Source organism: Onychostruthus taczanowskii, unplaced genomic scaffold, assembly GCF_017590055.1.
Source record: "Onychostruthus taczanowskii isolate IOZ18803 unplaced genomic scaffold, ASM1759005v1 scaffold22, whole genome shotgun sequence".
Lineage (NCBI taxonomy): Eukaryota > Metazoa > Chordata > Aves > Passeriformes > Passeridae > Onychostruthus > Onychostruthus taczanowskii.
The window spans coordinates 1,405,223-1,426,414 of record NW_024499462.1 but is presented as its reverse complement, the minus strand read 5'-3'; the positions used below and the strand labels follow the sequence as shown (position 1 = coordinate 1,426,414).

General features: G+C 48.9%; 1 protein-coding gene across 2 annotated transcripts in view; it reads right to left on the bottom strand.

Moving 5' to 3' along the window:
- Positions 1-1,539: 1,539 nt before the first annotated feature.
- PRKG1 (protein kinase cGMP-dependent 1) overlaps positions 1,540-21,192 on the bottom strand; it is a 361,757-nt gene continuing 342,104 nt past the window's right edge. For both annotated transcript variants that reach the window (XM_041404955.1, XM_041404954.1), the window contains exons 11-18: positions 17,714-17,853; positions 14,100-14,189; positions 12,203-12,344; positions 10,350-10,513; positions 9,366-9,488; positions 9,209-9,271; positions 8,490-8,556; positions 1,540-5,424 (exon numbers count right to left, since the gene is read on the bottom strand). In XM_041404955.1, coding sequence (XP_041260889.1) covers positions 5,326-5,424; positions 8,490-8,556; positions 9,209-9,271; positions 9,366-9,488; positions 10,350-10,513; positions 12,203-12,344; positions 14,100-14,189; positions 17,714-17,853 — 888 coding nt within the window. In that variant the 3' untranslated portion in view covers positions 1,540-5,325. The remainder of the gene's footprint in view (positions 5,425-8,489; positions 8,557-9,208; positions 9,272-9,365; positions 9,489-10,349; positions 10,514-12,202; positions 12,345-14,099; positions 14,190-17,713; positions 17,854-21,192) is intronic.

The window sequence follows — 21,192 nt, the reverse complement described above, 5'->3', positions numbered from 1 at the left end:
CCCCCGGCATCCCCCGCCCCGGTTCCCGGCCAGATGCTCCGCACTCCCCGACGCCGCCGCTGTCTCCAGCCGGGCGCGCCCGACGGAGGGGACCGGGAAGAGGGACGGGGGGGACACTCCCCCTTGTGCAAGCCCCCATAGTGGGTGGGAGCCGCTGTGGGTGCAGAGAGCCCCCCCGCCCTCCCCCGATGGCAGAGTCGGTCCTTTGGTCTCCTCTAAGTCTCCCCACCCCCCCCGCCGCCTCCCCCGCGTCCTTCCTGGCGCCAGCGCAGCCTTGCAGGAAAGGAGAGGGGCTGCTCCGCATCCCCCCGCGCCGGGCGGTGTGCGGGGACACGGGGGGGGGACACACGACGGGACTCTCGGTGTCCTCCCCCTACTCCCCTGACCCCAACCGGGGCGGGGGGCAGCGTCGGTGGGGGGGAGCTCCGGGCCCTTTGATGCGGGGAGATCAAAGGCATCGCCCCCCCCCGCTCTTTTCCCAATTCCCCCCCCCAGTTCCCTTTTTTCCCTCCCCATTCCCTCCATTTGTCCTCCTTGCTTCCCTCCCCATTCCCTCCATCCCCCCCATTCCCCCCGCCGCCCCCGTCGGGGCACAGCGGCTCCGGGGCGCCCCCTGGCGGCCCCGCCGCGCCATCGCGCTCACCCTCCCCGCTCCGGTAATTAACTCTCGTTAATTAATCCCCGTTAATTAACCCGGCTTTTCCCGGCAGCAGGCCCGTGCTCCCGTTTATTTCTTTTCTCCGCTTTTTAAAAATAAAAATACGAAGAGCCGGAGCAGCGCCCTCAAAAATCCCCGGGGTGGCGGATTCCGGCCGCCGCAATTCCTGCAATTAACGCCCCCCCCTCTCCCGGTATCGCTGTCCCGGTATCCACTATCAGCTGTTCCAGCCCCGAATGGCTCAAGCCGGGCTAATAATTGCCTGGGAAGGTTTCGGGAGCACGGCGGGCAGGTGCCGTGAGCAGCGGCTGAGTCACGGCCGGGCGACATCCCCGGCACAGCCCGGCCACCCCTCCTGCCTTCCCTATTTTTAGCCTGGAATAACGAGCGCCACGCCTCGCCCCGAAATCTCGGTGTTCCCCTGGCAGTTTCAGGTAAGGGCCACGTCAGCCTGGGGTTTTTATTGCATTATTAACTTCGACCTGCAATTGCTGCATCCCGCAAAATGATTGGTGCCGATTGCCAGCTCCTCCTTGGGCTGTTGCCACATTCATTTCCCTCCTGAGAGGATGTTTTGTTGCTCCTTTCTCCCAGCTTTTGCTCACCTCTGTGTCATCATCAAATCATAGAATGATTTTGAGTTGGAAGGGACATCAAAGCGTGCCACCCCCTGCCATGGGCAGGGACACCTTCCACTGTCCCAGGCTGCTCCAAGCCCTGTCCAGCCTGGTCTTGGACACCTCCAGGGATCCAGGGGCAGCCACAGCTGCTCCGGGACCCAATTCTGGGAGCAGAACCCCTGTAACCCCACGTTTCACCACCATCCAGTAGATCTCTCCCAAACTCAGCTCTGGAAGAAGCCCACTGACAGCCGTTCAAAAGTAATTATTTTTATTTCAACTCTATAAAGTATACAACAGGCACTCGGCAATTACAGCTGCAGGGGGAGTACAGAGCGAAACAAAAGCCATGGAAGTTTATGAAAAAAAAAAACAAAACCCAAAGTTCCTCAGTCAACATCCAAAGAGTGCAAGCGGCCGATGGCCGGGGCGTGCCCGACATCGGCCCGACAAACAAAACCTCTGCCATGGAAGGAGAGAAAATCAGAGGATAAAACAAAGGGCTGGGGTAAAACAAGCGTAAATCGGGACTCAGGGGGAGAGGCAACTCCAAATGGGAATTTCCCCTTTTTCTGAGAAAGCCCTAAAAGCGCCCAAATCTCGGTGTCAGGGCTGGGGAGCCAGGAAGAGTTTCCAGGGCTCATCCCTGTGGATGCAGGGAAAGGGGCAGGGAAAAGCACAGATCCTGTTTGGTTGAGTGGTGCAAATGAGCCTCATCTTTGCACCGGGGTTTTAGGTCAGGAAAACACCAGCAGGGTGGATTTTTCCCAGGTGGGAGATTCCCCAGAGGGGCTGTGTGGGACAGCACGGATGGGTGGGATCTGCAGAGCTTAGCAAAACAGGAATACCTGTCTACGGACTGCTAGGATGTCAGAGATTAATTTGACCCGCACATGACATTTATACATTTCACAGAAATGACTCTGTATCTCATTAACAGATACACAGCTCTGGTACATTGAACAGAAATCAGAGAACGACGTCATCATTTCTGTAATTCATAGAGATCAGATAATAAAGGCTTAGAAATCGGTAGCAGAAAGAACTGTAAAACGCAGCAAGCTAAGAAAGGACGACAGTTTGAGGTGTGTTTGTCTTTTCATGCAGCATAACACCAAATTTGTCTTTTTTTTTTTTTTCAATAAGATGCCATGGATTTAAGGCACTTGCAACAATGCCAGATAGCCAGTGACGTTCTAGAACTATGGGACAGGTGGGTGGACAGGACAGCTGACAGAAAGTTTAATCATACTGACAAATATGACATTAATTCAAGTCTACCTCGACCTAAAAACATTACATTACAAATAAGGAAATGAAGGAATAATGCCATGGAACTGGAAAAGAACAGAAAGTTCTGTGTGACCCACAAAACATCGACACGAAAATACCTATTTACAGAAATATCTGCTCGTGGTCCTGTTGTTGAAGAAGAGTTTGCTGTGGGCAATGCAGCTCCAGGAGAAGCCACAAAACCAATCAAAGCCCCCTCTGGAAACACGGGAGGCGATTCCCCCTTCCCTAAAAATGCTGCTGTCCCATAGATCAGGAAAGGAGACAAACAAATAAGGACAGGAGGTGGAAACACAGAGGCAATCCCTTGTTGTGGATATATAGAGATATATATAAAGCAACTTAAATATATTATTATAACTGAAGGCTTATCATATACATATGCGAAGTGTTAATGCTCAGGAGAGGCCATGGAAGTTGAGTGAGGTGTTTGATATCAAAATAAACTCAGATTGAGCACAGTGCACGCTGCAGGTGTCAATTCCCATGCCTGGCACAAGGAAAAAAGGGACAGGAAAAAGAAACCCAACTGCTCAGCCCATTCCAGACCCTCCTTCCTGTCATGTTTTCAGATTGATCCCCAAATCCTTGCGGTGCTTTGTCCTCCTTGCCTGCCAATTGCACCAGGTGTCACCATCCTGGGACAAACTCCTACAGGAAGCTGTCCCCATGGAGTGAAAATCCAGGGGGATGTGAGGGAAGCATTTGGCTGTTAGGACTTTTTAAGATGCCTGGTGAATGTTTTAGCCCTCATGCTCAGCCTTGGCTCTCAGTGCTGTCCATCCCTTGGAGAAAGGTGGAAAAGCCAGCAGGTGCTGCCTTTTCCCTGTGATTTTGAAGGCAAACGAAGTTTTAATGGTTAAAGAACAGCAGAAGTGACTGTGCCAGAGGTGTGGCCTCACCCTTTGGGAAACAGAGGGAATTGCAGAGCCACAGACTGGTTTCAAAGGTGTCACACGACCCAGCTCATGTTGAACAGCAGACACGTCCCACGCTGTCAGAATACCCTTTTGATTACATCCTTTAATGAAAAACATGCAAAAGAGTTGGGACTTAGCATCAGGGAAGAATTTTTTTACTGCTCAAACAGAGCTTTTCCATGTAATATGTGGGAAAAGTCCTTGTCAGCAAGACTTGATCTTTCCATGGTCAGCTCTTGGCAGCTGAGATTAAAGGAGGCAGCACCTGCTCACCCATGGCAGAGGTGGAATGGAATGAGAGGACCTTTAAGGTCCCTTCCAACCCAAACCATTCCATCATTCCATGATTCTGTGACTTTTTCGGGACAGGTCTCTCAGAGAGACCAAAAGCTGATGTTTCCTGTTGGATAATGGGATAAATTTTCAGTCCTGTGTGCATGCAACAAATGGGCACCCAGGACAGGATCCCTCTGCTGCATCCTATAAACCAGAGGAGGGAATTCAAGCAAAGGAAAAGCAGTAGAAGTGAGGGAAAAGCATATCCTGATAATACTGTTTCCCCTAGTTCTTTTTTCCATATGGATTTGGCCATCCCTGTGTTAAACACAGTCACATGGACCTGGCACGCTGGAGACCTCACAGGGTTCTTCCAATATCCACTTCCCATTGAATTCCACTGACTTTCCTGTGGAGCTCCTTAGCCTGGAGAGACATCAGGATTACTGGCAATGTTCCACCAGAGCCAGCAGACTGGCCCAGGATTCCTATTTTAATGAGATTCTTTAAACACGGAAGAGATGTAGACATGGAGACACGGAATCACCAAAAGGGAGAACGGAGCCTCTGCTACATATTCCTGACAGGATGGGTCAGGGACAGGTTTCTTCCCAGGTGAGGGATGGATGTGGCACCTCGAGAGGACATCACAGGTCTCATGTTTTTCCCTTTGAGCCTAAAAAAGGTCCAAGTTATCCTTAATTTTATACCTAATCAGACTGGTGGGCTGCTGTTGCTTTGTTCAGGATCGTGACTGGAGCACTGTGAAATGGGTCAATGGATGTGAAATGGATCAGTGGATGTACAATGGATCAGTAGATGTACAATGGATTCATTCCATGATTTTCTCTTCCCATGCATGTGTTGGTACCAAGGGAAAGGAAAACCGAAGCTCAAAGGTGGTGCTGCCGTGTGAGGGAAGCAACCCAACCTCTGCCTTGACAGCATCTGCAGCAGTTGTGCTTTTGTTTGACCAGGCTGAGCCAAAATGTTTCCAAAACAAAGAGGAAAGGGAACATTCAGTCTCGTCAGGAATACTGCTAGGAAAGGAAAAGGTCACACTTCCCACTTTTTGCTTTGACAGGAGTGCTTTGCCTGTGTTCCTCCTGGGCTCCAGCGCTACCCTGCGGAGCTCAGAGAGTGGGAATAGCCCAAATCCTGCACTGGAGTAGCTGCAGCACTTCATAAGTTACTACTGATCCTACGGAAAAAGCAGCTGGAATTAAGTGCCTCTTACTCTAGGGATCTCTCACTCTGCTAATCAAGAGTGTGCCAGGATCTCTGTGGCCACAGAAGAGGAGTTCTGTGCCGGAGCAAGGCTCTGTGTCAGGACCACCATGCCCACGCCAGGTCACGTTCCAACAGAAAACATGGAGAGCACTATTGTCACTAAGCAAGAAGTCCTAATGCCACTGGAGTTACTGGAGCAGCATCAATCAAGGCATCATGGTGACCCCGAGCACGAATCCTCCCCGATTCCGGTCTTCCCGTTCCGCTGGCAGCCACGTCCCAGGAAAAGCTGTCCTCAGCAAGGCAGAAGCAGGTAAGAGAAATAACATTAAAAATCTATGTCCCATCCTGAGTTGTCGTCAGGGGGTGGCTCGTCACTGTCCTCTGGGAAGCTGTCAAAGTTGCTTGTGTCCGTGGGAGACGCGACCTGCGGAGGGAAGAGCGACAAGTTCATCCCAGGGCTGACATTCCCTCTTCATCCCACAGCCATGGGCATCCCAGAGAACCCCCAGCAAGGCAGGGAAGTGCTGCATCCACAGCTTTTTGATGGGGGATTTCCCCCAGCTCCCCTACTCTCCTGAGTTTTCCTACCTGTTGCCACAAGGTTATCACAACAGACTTGGGAAAAGAGCCCAGGATTTCCCATCCATGGCTCCAGGATGCTGAGCTGAGGCCTGCTGCCTTGAAGTTTCCTGACATTGCTCAGCCTCAGGATCCTCCCAGAGAAACTCATCTTCCCATGATGAAGGCCAAGCCCATTTATTTTTTTTTTTGAAATCATGACATTTGAAACGGCTATAGAATTTATGGTTTTCCTGCTTTGTGACAGTGAAGGAAACTTTCTTACAGTAAGGATTTGATAAAACCAAGACAATAAAAAACCCCCAAAAAAACAATATAAGAGGAAACCAGCAATTCTCCAACCCAAAACAATGAAAGTCTTACTAGAAATTTAATACTTCAAGCTTTACCCAGAGCAGGAAAACACTTGCTGCTGTTTTCAGTCATTTCATTTGGGAAGAGCCTAAGCCAGGGGACAACTCACAGTCATTAAATCCCAGAATTCTGGAATGATTTGGGTGGGAAGGGACCTCAAAGCCCATCAAGTCCCTGCCATGGCAGGGACACCTTCCACTGTCCCAGGCTGCTCCAAGCTCCATCCAGCCTGGCCTTGGGCACTTCCAGGGATCCAGGGGCAGCCACAGCTGCTCTGGGCACCCTGTGCCAGGGCCTGCCCACCCTCCCAGGAGTATTTTTTTTCCCATTATCCATCCTGGATTGATCTCAGGGGTTGGCCCAAACCCTTGGCCTTGTCAACACTCCTGAGATTCCCATTTGATGCTGGATGCTGCTGCAAGCCTTGGGAAAAGACAGGAGTTGCAACTCCTGCTCCACATTTAATGTGCTTCCCAACTGCAACAGCATTTTTCTGCTGCTGAACACATTTTGGGGGAAATCAGGATTGTGGAATACCTGACTCATTTTGGAAAAAAACCCACCCTACAAAATGTTCGTGGTTTTAATTTCTTTTGGATTATTTGGATCTGTTGACTTTGTTGGGGCTCCTTCACCTTTTGCTTGCTCAGCTCATCTTTGGAAGAGTCCTGAGCTTTTAAGGAAGGGTAAAATCACAGATTCCAGCTGTGGTATCAAGACTCAGCAGTGTCCTAGCACCAGGTTGTAAGTTGGGATCTTTCCAAAAATCCCATGGAATAAGAGCTCTTTGATTGCCCCACTGACAGAGCCACATACGAAATGAGAGTTAAAGAGCTGGGAAAAGCCTCTTTTTTTTCAAAGAAAAATGAACTAATCTGTATGTTTGGTCCTGCTGGCTCTTTCCCAGCTAATAAGGAAAGGTGGACTGAAGGAAAAAATGGATGTCTATCACCAGAGCTGTCACCCAGAGGGTCCCTTTTGAAAGAGGCAGTTAAGACTTTGCCAAAAAAACTGTGGAAAATGAGCTGGAGTAGGATTGACAGCTCTGGGGTAGACAAAATTCACAGTTCATGGGCTTGGAGAGGATCTCAGGAGTAGGTCTGGAGGAGCTGGACTCCCAAGAGCTCAGGGAAAGGATGAGCTGGGTTGAACCAGGATTAGGGCCAGGTTGGAGCTGTCATGGAAGAGGGAAGGATACTCCCATTTATTCCAGTCAGCCTTGCCGTGTGGAGCAAAAGCAGTATTGGAAATGCTCCTGCTAAACTAAAAATCCACCCAAACCAGTTAGGAAGACATCCTGGGTTTTTTTTCAGGCTACACAGACATCCTGCATTCCTAAAGCAGGAATTGCAACTGGATGTGAAGGAGCAAACTTGACTTTATTGCCTGCTTGAAATGTGATCCTGCTGATGAATGAATAGGCATTAAAAATAGTCCAAGGTCAGGATGGACAGGGCTTGGAGAAACCTGGGATAGTGGAAGATAGTGGAAGATGATGGAACTGGATGAGCTCAAAGGTCCCTTCGAACCCAAACCATCCCAGGATCATAGCTTGAGCTTAAGAGGAAAAAAAAAAAAAAAACCAACCAAACCCAGCTTTGATCTCTAAAACATTTCTGAGTTGTTATGGGAGAGATTTGCCAAGTCCTGCTTTCCCCACTGACTCCAGCAGCTCCTGCATCCCACAGGACAAAAGGGGGATGGGAAACCCTCCTGCTCTTTCCCTAAGCAAACTTTGGGATGGCAGATTCAGCCCCTGAGCTGGGTCTGCCCCTGCTGCAGGAGCTGCAGGATGGAGCAATGGGGTGCAATTAAACCCCCATTAATGGCATTCTCCCGGTGATCCCGAGGGATTAAGCTGGAACAAGGAGGGGAGGCTGCAGGACAGAAGGGGCCGAGGTAATTTCTGTCAGCTAATCCTGTTTGGTTTCCCTTTGCAGCGGGGCTTTGAGGGCAGAGAGCTCACAAAGACATCAAAGGAAGGGCTTTGCTGCAAAGGAAAACGAGCGGAGCTGTCCCTCCGCGCCCGCTCCCGGTTAAACATCAACAGCTTTTCATGTAGGACATGGATGCAGGGCAAAGAGGGGCACAGGCACAAAAGACAACACAGAAGGGAAGGTTAATGTGAAAGAAAAGGAAGATGACATCCAAATCTCACTTGCCTTTCCAAAGGAAATGAGAATAAAGGAGAAGGGGAGAGGACACAGCTGAGAGAAGGGGTGGAAGGGACAGCTTTCAATGGAAATGGGAAAAGGAGATGCAGAAACAAGTGGAGCAGGTGAGAGAGGGAGAAATGTGCTGGAGTGGGTGATCCTGCCTCAATCCCCTGCTACAAAGGGGATTTCTCCATGGCTGTGCCCTCCGCACACTGCCTTCCCAGGGAAGAGCCTGCCTGGAGGGCAAGCTTAGCTGGGAATGGGCCTAAAGTGACTTTTTCAAGCATCTCCAGAAAAAATAAAGCACATTATTCCCACTTAACCCAGTGTACCACTGCCCAAAGCTCACAGCATCACAGGAATTGGCCATGGAGGAGAAAATAATGATAGGAAAACTTACACTTGGGATTATGGGAGGTGTCAGTGTCCCTTTCCGTAACCCTTCCCAGTTAAAGCCTTCAAACCATCTGAAGGGAGAGAAGAACCCAACAGTTAGACAGGTGTAGCACAAAAAGAAAAGAAAATTGCTTGAAAAACAGGTTTCATCTTCCACAGACTTTGCCTTCAAATCCCTTTGGGATTTTTCCTGTCATCTTTTTTGGGGATCAAGAAGGAAGAGTGTGCAGCAACCCCGTGGTGATATCACCCAAGTGGAAATTGCCAACGTCCAGATGGGAACCATTCCTTGCTGCAGGTGTCCTGGAAGCTGCTTCTTCCCTTCCAGAGGATGGATCCATCCCACAGGAGACCTTTTTTCCCTGTGGAATTGGGTTAACTCCCAACTTCACACTCAAGGATGTCCCACTCATGGTTTTCCTCAGGTTTGCTCAAGGTGGGTGGATGAGCCCTGAGCCTTCCCAAAAAAAATATCCATCCAATCCATTCCTGATGCTTTGGGGATGGGAAAAGAGATGGATGAGAGAAATTCTTCCTGGAATGGTTCTCTCTCACCTGTTCTTATCCAAATAAACTCCCAAGACATCAAGTAACCCCTCCCATGGGACCAAAGGAAGGATGAATTTACATTATGGATAGGAAGTGGCTTTTAGGAGAAAACTGAGGTATTTGAAATGCCTCTTTCTGGGGTTGGAGCTGTTGGCTGCTGGAGAGGACACTTACTTGTGCTTTTGGATATCTTTCACTCCATTTTTCAAGTTCCCTAATCTTTCTGATGGATTGTCCCTGTAAAAGGAAGAACAATTCCTAAATCCCTCTGCCCAGCTCATTTCTTTGCAAACAACATCAAGAATTTTGTTTTATTCTTACATCCACTTACCTGCATAGTTTTTTAATTAAGTTAGCAGCATTTTTGGCAATCTTCTTTGGAAATTCAATCATGTCTATTCCCCTTAATATGATGTTATAGGTCTTCATGGGGTCTGGGCCTGAGAAAGGGGGACTTCAGAGGGCACAGGGAAGGAAAAAAAAAAGATTAAAAACTTCTCTTGCTTAAAAATTTGTCTTTAAAACCAGCACTGAAGTCTGACAAAATATACCCAGATGAGAAAAGGTAAATGTCAACCAGGAATGCTTTGCTTCCCATTTCTTAAGGAGCTCTGGAATTCAGGGATGTTGGCTGCAGGGAAGTACCAAAAAGAAGTTTTCCATGCTAAAGCTCTTCTTCCCATGGCAGCTGCATCCCAACAGCCCGAGGCAGGAGGCTCTGAGCAGCATTCCCTGGCTTATCTTGGTGTGGTGGGACCTGGTTCCAGCGGGGATTAATTGGCTTTCCACGGATGGGGGGCTGTGTGTGAAGGATGGGCAGGTGGAGGGGATGGATCTCGTGGGGGTGAGCACTGAGGGATGACGTGAGTTCCAGAAAGCCAAGAGCAGCAGTGATATCCCAAATTAAATATGGGAAGGGATGGATGGTGCCCAACCTGCCTCCTCCTTTCCAGCAATGAGGAACTTCCCCAGCTGAGTGCAAACCCTTCCCCTTTTTCCACAATTTCCAGACCATTCAGTGCCAAACCCTTCCTCTTTTCCCATCATTCCCAGACCCTTCATGGCCAAACCCCTCCCCTTTTCCCACCATTTCCAGAACCTTCAGGGCCAAAACCTTCCCTTTTTTCCATCATTTCCAAACCATTCACGGCAAAACTCTTCCTCTTTTCCCATCATGTTCAGCCCACTCAGAACCAAAAAAAAATTATTTGAGTGGAAAAGCCACCGTGGAGTTCCCTGGCCCAGCCCTGCCCCTGCCCTGGCCTCATCAGGGTGAGAAGGGCAGAAATCTTGGGATGAATTTCGATGCCCATACCTGCCAGTCAGGAGCTCATACATCAGGATTCCCAGGGACCAGTAGTCTGCCGAAATGTCGTGACCTTTGTTCAGGATGATCTCGGGGGCTACGTACTCCGGGGTGCCACAAAAAGTCCATGTTTTCTTTCCAAATCCTATTTTCTTTGCAAAGCCAAAATCGACCTGGGGGAAGGGGCAGGAGAGAGTCAGGGCAGGGCATCAGAGGGAATGTCAGCCATGGGCTCTGCTCCTCTTGAAGTGAAGCAAGGCAGAAAGGAGGATTCCTCATGGGAATTTTCTCCCAATTAAAGCACCAAGGGTCGTTCCAGGACCAGGGAACCACAGTGACCTTTTTGCTGATTTATCTTTGGGAAAATTCCCATGAGGGAAGCAAACTCCAGCACCAAGGGTTTCTTGGGGGCTGGAATTGATATCACTCACAGCTCAGATTGATTTATTTTGCTTTTTTTCTTTTATATTTAAATTAACATGGGCAAGGAATGGTTTTAAGCTGTGAGAGGGCAGGATGGGATATTGGGCAGGAATTGTTCTATGGGAGGGTGGGCAGGCCCTGGCACAGGGTGCCCAGAGAAGCTGTGGCTGCCCCTGGATCCCTGGAAGTGCCACAGGCCACGTTGGACACTGCGGTGTGGAGCACCCTGGGATGGTGGAAGGTGGGATTTAAGGTCCCTTCCCATCCAAACCATTCCAGCATTCTGTGATTTAGGCACCTGCTGCCAAGTTTGGTCTCCTCTCCCACCATCAGGAGTGAAGCAGTACAAGGCCCTCCCAGTTTGGCTGCTGGGATGTGCTGGGCTCTCCAGCCCCACTGTGGCCCTATAGCAGTGTCCCCACAGCAGTGGCAAGCATGGAAAATCAGAGTATCCTGGGAAGTGGAGTCCTCTGGGGCTGGTCAGGAACCCACACAGTCACAGGGATCTGGGACACTCAGGGACATGCCTGAGGAGCTGGGGGCTGCTGAGGGACCAGCACAGACCCAGTCCCACATGCTCCCGGGGTGGGAGAAGGACAGCCCTGCTCCTCAGAGGAGCCCCAGGCCCAGGGAATTGCTGCAGAGGGTAAATCCCAATGTCATGCAGGAGGTGACATGTGGAGGCTGCCACCAGGCTGTGATGATGGGCTGAGTTACTGTCCCCACAGAGCCCTTGGCCCCCCATGACCCCCAGGGGCCATCCTGGACCAGCTCCTTTTAGGGCTCCTGTCCTTCACTGGTGGCTTCCCAAGGGCACACATCCTGCAGCACCTCCCACCAAGGAAACTATTTCTTCTCTCCTGCCCCTCTCCATGCTCTCACCAGGCCATTTGGGGTATCCCTAAAAAGCAGGGTGCCTTTCCTGAGTTCTGGGGTCATTTTTTGCCCAGGATAGCCAGGTGTTTTTTTTCTGATGCTCTTTTCTGAGCATTCCACAAGCATGGACCTGAATCCCAAACCAGAATCACAGAATTCAGAGGGTTCATATAATCACTGGGTTGGAAGAGACCTTAAAGACCATCGAGTCAAACCCAGCCCCAACACCTCAACTAAACCCTGGCACCCAGTGCCACATCCAGGGATGGTGACTCCACCACCTCCCTGGGCAGGGCATTCCAGAACTTTATCACCCTTTCTGTAAAATCTTTTTCCTAATATCCAGCCTATATTTCCCTTGGTGCAGCTTGAGACTGTGTCCTCACAGTCAGCATTTCTCAGCTCAGCCATACCCTGAGCCCTGCTGGAAGTCAGGAAGACATCCTGGTGGTCACGACACCACCTTGCCCTGATCGCCTGTCAGCATCCCCTGATGGATCCTGGGGAGGACTTTGATCCTCACCCCTTCTGGTCAAACCTGAGGGGATTGTTTTGGCACTCACCAGCTTGGCATAACCTCGGTGATCCAGAATGAGGTTCTCTGGCTTGAGGTCCCTATAAATGATCCCTTTGGAATGCAAGTAGGCAAAGGCTTCCACCACGCACGCTGTGTAAAACCTGGTGGTGGAATCCTCGAATGAACCCCTGTGGGAAGGAGGGAGGGAAATGGGATAAAGCCATTAGATGAATTCCTGGGAAGTGGTTTACTTCCCCATGGAATTCATTCTGCTGTTAAAACTTTTATCACTGCAGTAAAATCACTTTTTGACACCTGGAAAGTTCCTGGTGCTAAACTCACTCTTATATCTCAATCTAATTAAATTTCCATTTTTGAAAAAGCCTCTTTGCCTCCAATATCTGAAACTATTTTAAGGTTTATTCTAGAATTTAGAAATAAAACTTTGAAATCCTTGTCCTATAAGCAAAAAGGTTTTGGTTTTTTTTTTCTAATTACACCTTTGGGGTTTGAGTGCTAAAACTCCTTTGAGGTATGCAGATAAGTTCTGTACTAATGTTCCTAACTGAGACAAAAGCAGAAAAATCACAGCTGCTGGGACTTGAGAGTTAATGCAAATTCCAAACTGCACCTTTAGCTCCTTGTTTCTGAAGTTTTCCAAAGAAAACCACATCCCCCTGCCTGCTGGGGGCTGGCTGAGACCAGGAGGGTGTCTAAGCTAGATGGCAGCAGAACCTCAGTTTAAATCCCAGAGAGTTAAAGATGGAATTGGAAGACTCTGACAAAAAAATCTGGAAAAATCCCACCCAGCACCTTCTAACTTTGCTCCAGTTCCCCTTTCAGTAAGAAAAAGGCTGTTGGGAAAATGGAGAACTAGAGAAAAAATAGTTCTGGAAAATTAAAAGACAATTTAATCTTTCTGACCAATCTTTCCAAATTTAATGGAATTCTGTTCCAGTGATGAGGCTATTCCAGAGTTACGATTCCCTGCATCTTTTCCTGCTCTGTGGGCACATCCCACATGCTCCCAGGAACCCCAAACACTCCAAGGTGACCCCTCCCAAGGCAGGGACTGTGGGGTTTTGGGCATGTATGATTTCCTAACTCATTTTTTTCCATATCACTGCTGAATCCTGATGGACCAGTGCTCCTGGCAGGGTGTGGATTTTAATTCCCACTTGAATCAGCAGCCTTGGTGTAATGTGGGATATCTGGGCCAACAGACCCTGCACAGCTCTCAATTTCGCCCTGCTCATTGCTCTCAGTCCTGCCTGGGCCATAAATCCCAGGAAATATTTATGGATATTATTTAGCAGTGTCCATGTGGCAGAGCTCAAAGTTGAGATTCCCACTCAGAGGGAGAGCTGCTAACACAGGGATGGGAAAAGCTCTGAGATGGGAAGTGGTGATTTTAAAACTGTGACATCAAAAAGACCTGGAGCTATTGGAGCAAGTCCAGAGGAGGCCATGGAAATGCTCCAAGGCCTGGAGCCCCTCTGGAGCCAGGCTGGGAGAGCTGGGGGTGCTCACCTGGAGAGGAGAAGGCTCCAGGGAGAGCTCAGAGCCCCTGCCAGGGCCTAAAGGGGCTCCAGGAGAGCTGGAGAGGGACTGGGGACAAGGGATGGAGGGGCAGGACACAGGGAATGGCTTCCACTGCCAGAGGACAGGGATGGATGGGATACTGGGAATTAGGAATTGTTCCCTGGCAGGGTGGGCAGGCCCTGGCACAGGGTGCCCAGAGCAGCTGTGGCTGCCCCTGGATCCCTGGCAGTGCCCAAGGGCAGGTTGGACACTGGGGCTTGGAGCAGCCTGGGACAGTGGCAGGTGTCCCTGCCCACGGCAGGTGTGGGTGGCAGTGGATGGGCTTTGAGACCCTTCCAACCCTTCCAGCTGGAATTGTGCCATTTAGAACATCCCATTGTGCAGGACAAGGCCCAGCTCACCTGTCCCTGAGAATTGTCCAGAGCTCTCCCCCCAGGCAGGCCTCCATCAGCATGTACAGGTACTTGCTGTCCTTGAACGTCCTGTAGAGCCTGAGGGTGGCAACCAGAAAATCACAAATAAATCCATTATCTAAGCACTAAACTCGCTGGTCTGACAGAGTTTAAAGAAGCTGAAATGCTCTTCCTCTTCCTCCCGGGAAGGAATGTGGAGGAAAAAGTGCCTCAAGGGATGGGGCCAGTCTTCGTGAACCCATCCTTGAGTTCTGAACTGTGCTCTAAAATCCATGCTCTGTGCTCAACAGGATTTTCTAATAATATTAAATTAATTGAATTTATAGATGTGTTTAATAATATTAAATTACTATGGTGAAAAAACCCAGAGATTCTTTTTTCACTTGATTCTACTGTTCAGCTGCTTTTGTACTTCCTATTCCACGTGTGCCTTTATTCACCCAGGCTTCCAGCAGGGTGTGGATACAGGGAAGGTTTCCTTGCAGATAGTTTGGACAGTAATTTTAATTTTTGTAATTTTTTTGGTAATTAATTATTGTAATTAATTTGTAATTTTTGGATACTAATTTTAACCATTTCTGCAGCAGAAAGGAATGCTGAGGGTGACTCCTGGTGCAATTACTGCATTCTTGGCAGTTTCCAGGAATTGAAAATTCAGGAGTTAAAAATTCCAGGAGTTGAAAATTCAAGAGCTGCCGCCACATGATGGAAATGAAACCAGGTGGGTTTTGCAGATTCCAGCTCTTCCCTGCTAATCCCAGTTATTATTTTGACAGAGCTGTCGGATAAATCAGCAGGAAAACACTGCAGAATTTGGTTCCTTCAGAAGACATCCATTTCTATTTATATAAAACAAATGGTCAGTTATAACTGACCATTAAATAGTGCTAAAATTGATGGTTTTAACAAAAATCCTCCCACTTATTTCTTGCCACTGGGACAAAATATCATTTATCTTAATACACATTTACTCACTATTAAAGTTTACAGAAAACTTCAAGAATCCAAAATGTAATTTCATAATTTTATTTTTTTGGTAATTTAAATTACCAAGTACTGAAATACTTTCTCTTAATTAAGTCAGCCCTGCTGAAAATTTTGTGGGCATTAAATCTGGCCTAAAATGCACAGATTAAAAAGAAAATCAAATATTATTTATCAGCTATCATGGAAGCATAAAGTTTAGACACATGAAAGGACATTGCTTCCTAATTTTAAATGACACAATATTTGAATAACTTCTTTATTTATTTCTTTATTCCTTGAAATATTTGCACTTGTTTGGCCCCTGATTCAACCTTTGTTCTTTTGGAGTTTTAGTTTATGTAAAAGTCAATTTTATTTATTGCCATTTGGCCTCTCCTGCTCCTTTTGTATGGTTTAATTCATTTTAATAACCAAACCCAGTTACTCTTCAAAGACTTTTTAACAAACACAATGAATTAAGAAAACAATCAAGTTCTTCAGGAATTTTGTCTTTCCCATTTCAATATCCCAGAGGTTGTGTCCTTGCTCTGGGATAATTTTAAACCCACCTTTTACCTATCAGCTCAAAACTGAATTAATCTACTGAAATATTCAAATTCCTGCCCATTGCACCCCCCAAAAAATTATCCCAGCTGATCCAAGAAATGGAATAAACAAGTTATTGAATAAAGAATAAATAAGATGAATAATTTTAGGATAGATACTATAGGAAAACTTCAAATCCCTGCAGATGGGCAAGAGGAGAAGTTTGATAAATCAAATATTTTCTAGCAATAGCAAAAGATTGGACTTTGTGATTTGGAAACCTTCCCAGAGCAGGGTTTCCATGGGATATTAAATATTTAATATAATTCAGGGATAGTTGTTATTGCAAAAGGTGGGAAGCACTGCAGGATATGGAAGGAGAAGATGCACAGGTAAAACATCCTTGTTCTGCTTCCCTGCTGAAGGATGAAGAGTGGGAATTCCATTTATCAGCCATGAATATCACTGGCTCCATTAAGCAATGTTTGGAGGCTCAGGTTTTATTTAGGAGTGGGTATTTTTGGGAATGGTGGCTTGGCTGGCCCTGCACTTCCCCTCTCATCCCAAAACAGCTCAGCCTTCCAAAAATTCAGAGGCTGGAATGGCCCAAAGGGAATATTTGGCTACAGCCTGGGTTGCAAGGAATGCTTCTGGATCCAAGAGCACATCCTGAAGGGAATGGCAGCCGGGCAGTGTCGGGCTCCAGTTGTCACCCATATATCACAGGAGAAGCCATGGGCTCCAGGGAATCCCAGGGATGAACCTGGGAAGGAAACACCCCCTGAGTGCCCCAGCCTGGCCACGTGCTTCCCTTTGGGTTCATCCCAGGGGTTTGGTTTCACCCCAGGTTTGTTTGTAAATCTCCTGAGCAATTTCTGGGAGCAGGGCTGATCTCCTAAGGCAGAGAAGTTTTCCAGGTATCTCTGAGGGTGGGATGAGGCAGCCTTGGCTTGGATGCCCTTCAGGTGGCTCCAGGGATCCTTAGCACCCACTGCTCCATCCTGACCTACAGCATTGAAAGAACTCCCTCTCTGTCCTCACAGTCCTCGAAAAGCCAGGGAATTCACAGAATCTCTGGTTTGGAAGAGACCTCCAAGATCATCGAGTCCAGCCCAGCCCCAACACCTCAACTAAACTCTGGTACCCAGTGCCACATCCAGGCTTTGTTAAACACACCCAGGGATGGTGACTGCACCACCTCCCTGGACAGGCCATTCCAGAACTTTATCACCCTTTCTGTAAAATACTTTTTCCTAATATCCAACCTATATTTCCCTTGGTGCAGCTTGAGACTGAATGGTGTTATTAGGGTGGAAACAACCAAAAATGCCTGGTATCCCTTTTATTCCCTGGAGATGTGCTTAGGTTTGGGGCAGGGACATGGTTTTAATGTGTTTGCCTGTGAGGAGTCCAGGGATGCTGAACTGAAGTTGTCAAATATGTCAAAAGAGAAATGCTGGACACAGCTGCTCATTGTCATGGCACTGTGTCATTTCAAAGGATGAAGCCTTGAATTCCAGCTTCCCTTAGTGGGAAGGAAAATTCAGAAATTGGGAAGGAAAAAGAAAAGTAAGCTTGAGCAGCGGCAAAGCCAAGTCATGATAAATACATATATATATGTATATGTATGTATAAATTCTTGACGGTAAATCGAGTGCCTAAAGAAGCTCCAAGAGAGCTGGAGAGGGACTGGGGTCAAGGGACACAGGGAATGGCTTCCCACTGGGATGGATGGGATATTGGGAAGGATTGTTCCCTGGGAGGGGGGGGAGGCACAGAGTGCCCAGAGCAGCTCCCTGGCAGTGCCCAAGGCCAGGTTGGACACTGGGGCTTGGAGCAGCCGAGGACAGTGGAAGGTGTCCCTGCCCATGGCAGGGGTGACACTGGATGGGCTTTAAGGTCCCTTCCCACCCAAACCACCCTGGGATTCCACATGGATCATCTGGCAGCACCAGCGAGCTCTGCCCAGCACCTTCCTCGTGGTCCACACCTCCATTCCCTCCCAGGAGGGAGCTGAAGGCTTTTGCCTGCCGTGGCTGATCCCTGTGGGGATCCCCGGCACGCTGAGGGCCCGGGGCAGGGGGAGGTACCTGACGATGAAGTCGGAGTGGGCGCTCTGCATGATCTGCTTCTCGGAGCGGATGTGCTCCTGCTGCCGCGTGTCCACGATGTGCCGCTTCTTCAGGATCTTCATGGCGAACGTCTTGGCCTCCTCGCTCTTCAGCTGCACCTGGGCACGGCAGGACACGCCGGGGTCACACACAGGCCACAGCCCGGCTGGAGTCCCACCTCCCTGCCAGCAATCCCACCTGCCTGCCTTCCAGGAGTTCCTCCCAGCTCTTCAGTCATCAACCAGGTTTGTAACTGTGTGGCTTACTGCTAAAAAAGCCATTTCTAAAAGCTATGATTTTTAGGGAAAAGCCATATGTGGGTGTTGCTCTGGGGTCAGGAGATGTTGCCAGTTAACATCTGGCTTCCCCAATCTCTTTCCTCCAGGTCACCCCACCTGTGCTGGCTGGTTGGGAATCACAGAGCTGGGATGCCTGCAGAGGATGAGCAGACCTGGCTTCCCAGCAGCACTCCCTGCTCATGGCTTGGCTTTTCACCTTAAGACTATACCGCCTGTTTTTAGCTCAGTCCCCCAAGCTGAGGCTGACAGGAGTTGTTTGCTTGCTCTCAGGGTAACCCTGGCAACTTCTGAACCCTGAGCCACCCCGAGGGGCAGGTCCCTATCCCAAAGCCAGCTGGAAGGCAGCCACCCTTCCCATCCTGGCCAACCCTCTCAAAGAAACCCCGTTGTTGACCTCCCAGGCCTCCAAGTCTGCTAAATTCCCCCGGCAGCTGCTAACAACAATATTCCAGTGAGGTGCTTTCCCCACTGTCAAGAGCAACTGTCTGGCAACTTCTGTTTGGGTGTCCATGTAGGAATTTGGCTTCTGCCAGAGGGAAGCAGCTTGGCTGTCACTGAGCCCCATGAGAAAGCCAGCCTGCCTTTAGGGTTAGGAACAGCACTCACACAATCAGAATTGATTTAATGCCAAGTCTGGTTTTGTACTGTTTTGCTGACAGGAATGTGGGTGCATAGGAGACACCGAGAGCACCTTTGTAGAACCATGGAATGTGCTGAGTTGGAAGAGCCCCTCAAGGATGATTCAATCCAACTCCAGGCCCTCAGACACCTCAATAATCCCACCTGTTCCTGGGACTGTCATCCAAATTTCCCCCGGGCTTTTCCTAGGCCACACACCCTGAACTTGAACAGTTTCTTGTCCACCTGATTTGTTCTGGCATAGTTCAGGGATCAGGGAAGCACCAGGAGGGATGGGATCCCCAGGGAAACACCAGGAGGGTTGGGATCCCCACAGAAATGCCAGGAGGGATGGGATTCCCATGGAAATATCAGGACAGATGGTATCTCCATGGAAATCCCCATATAGACACCAGGAGGAATTGTGGAATGGGATGGGCTTTAAGGTCCCTTCCACCACTCTGGAATTCTATGGGCAAAAAAAAGGCAGGGAAAAAGGAGAGATGTAGCCTCTCTGGCTTTTCCATATCCTTGTTTCATAGGATCACAGCTGGCTCCTCCTGTTGGAACCACTCCAAAATCCTTCCTTTGTTTTATGGAACCTCTGCAGTTCCCAGGACACATAGAGAACACCAGGCCTGATTTTTGTCTGGTTTTTAACACTGACATAGAAATAAATATGGTTTTACACCTTGGTGCTTTCTCAGGCTGGCTGGGAAAATGGATATTGAGGAGATGAAACCCAGAGCTCAATGGAAAAGAGGAAAAAAAGAGTTATGTGTTTCTTATCCTTCCTCCTTCCCTGCCTGTATTCCTTATAAATCATCCCTATGTGTGTGATATACAGTCTGCAACTCCAGCAATTCCCGTGCTGGTGCAATCCCAGCTGACCTTGGGAAAGTGGAAACTTTCATAAATATTTACCAGGATGCAGAACAAGCCCCCAGAAAAGGATTTATTTCCGTGACTGAACATTCCAGGATATTTCCAAGGGATGGAGGGACAGGACACAGGGAATGGTTTCCCACTGCCAGAGGGCAGGGATGGATGGGATATTGGGAATTAGGAATTGTTCCCTGGCAGAGTGGGCAGGCCCTGGCACAGGGTGCCCAGAGCAGCTGTGGCTGCCCCTGGATCCCTGGCAGTGCCCAAGGCCAGGCTGGACAGGGCTTGGAGCAGCCTGGGATAGTGGCAGGGGTCCCTGCCCATGGCAGGGGGGGCACTGGATGGGCTTTGAGTTCCCCACTCACCACAGTTTCCCTCTGTGTCCCTCTGAACTTCCACAACAACAAAGATATTTTTCCAAGGGAATTTTGCTTCCTGTGGAATTCTTCCAATATAAAGGAGCCAGAAATCCACACTTTGCTGAAATGTGGCTATTTCCCCATCACATTAAGTAAGAACTGACTCAACAGCACCACTTTAGGAGCTGAATTCCAAGTGCTCCTGCTTGCTGGCCATTCCCAAGGTCCTGCATTTTCCCTGTTTCCCAGCTCGATCTGGTGGAACCAACAAAAATAGCAGCAGCTGTTGCTGAGAGCAGCATTTGCAAGCTGAGCTTTCCTAATCGTGACAGCTGCCCTGCTGCACACAGAGTGACTGCTCCTGTCCCAGCAAGAGGGGACAGCCTGCTTTTCCTACTGAAGGGACTCCTCTTCTCCCAGGACAGAAGAGAATCCCCATAATCAGCCAGAGGGGTGGTCAGGGTCTGCTCCCAGGGAACAGGGACAGGATAAGGGGAAAGAGCCTCAAGCTGGGCCAGGGGAGGCTCAGCTTGGACAGCAGCAGGAATTTCTGCATGGAAAGGCTGCTCAGGCCTTGGGAGCTTTGCAGTGCCCATCCCTGGAGGTGTCCCAGGAAGGGCTGGAGGTGGCACTCAGTGCTCTGGGCTGGGGACAAGGTGGGCATCGGGCACAGCTGGGACTCCATGAGCTGGCAGGGATTTTCCAGTCAAATGATCCATAAGGATTTTAAGAGGCCTTTCCACATTCCTCTAAGGCCAGATTCAGCATCTCACCTAAGTTTAGAGAGAAATGATAATTTACATATTCAAATTAGATTCCCACTCCCTGCCTCAGGCCCAGCATTGATTTAGGGTTGGCTACAGAATACACTGTGCTGGGTTAGGCTGGAAAATAAGTCAAGACTTAAATAAACTCTACCTAAGACATGGCTCAGGGTGGTTGTGGCTGCCCCTGGGTCCCTGGAAGTGTCCAGGGCCAGGCTGGACAGGGCTTGGAGCAGCCTAGGACAGTGGAAGGTGTCCCTGCCCATGACAGGGGTGGAATTTTGGAGCTTTAAAGTCCATTACAACTCAAACCATCCTGGGATTTTAGGAGAAGATGGGAAGAAAAAATAATGGAGTAAAAGTGAAGTCTACAAGACACATTGTAGGCTGAATTTCGAAGGATGAATCCTTCAAAATTAATTCCAAGTGGGCAGCAGGTTCGAAACTGTCCATTCCACTGCTTGGGAAAGCCCTAAATTTCCTATCCCAACTGGAGCACTATGAGAGTCCATAGAAAAATAATTAGCAAAATT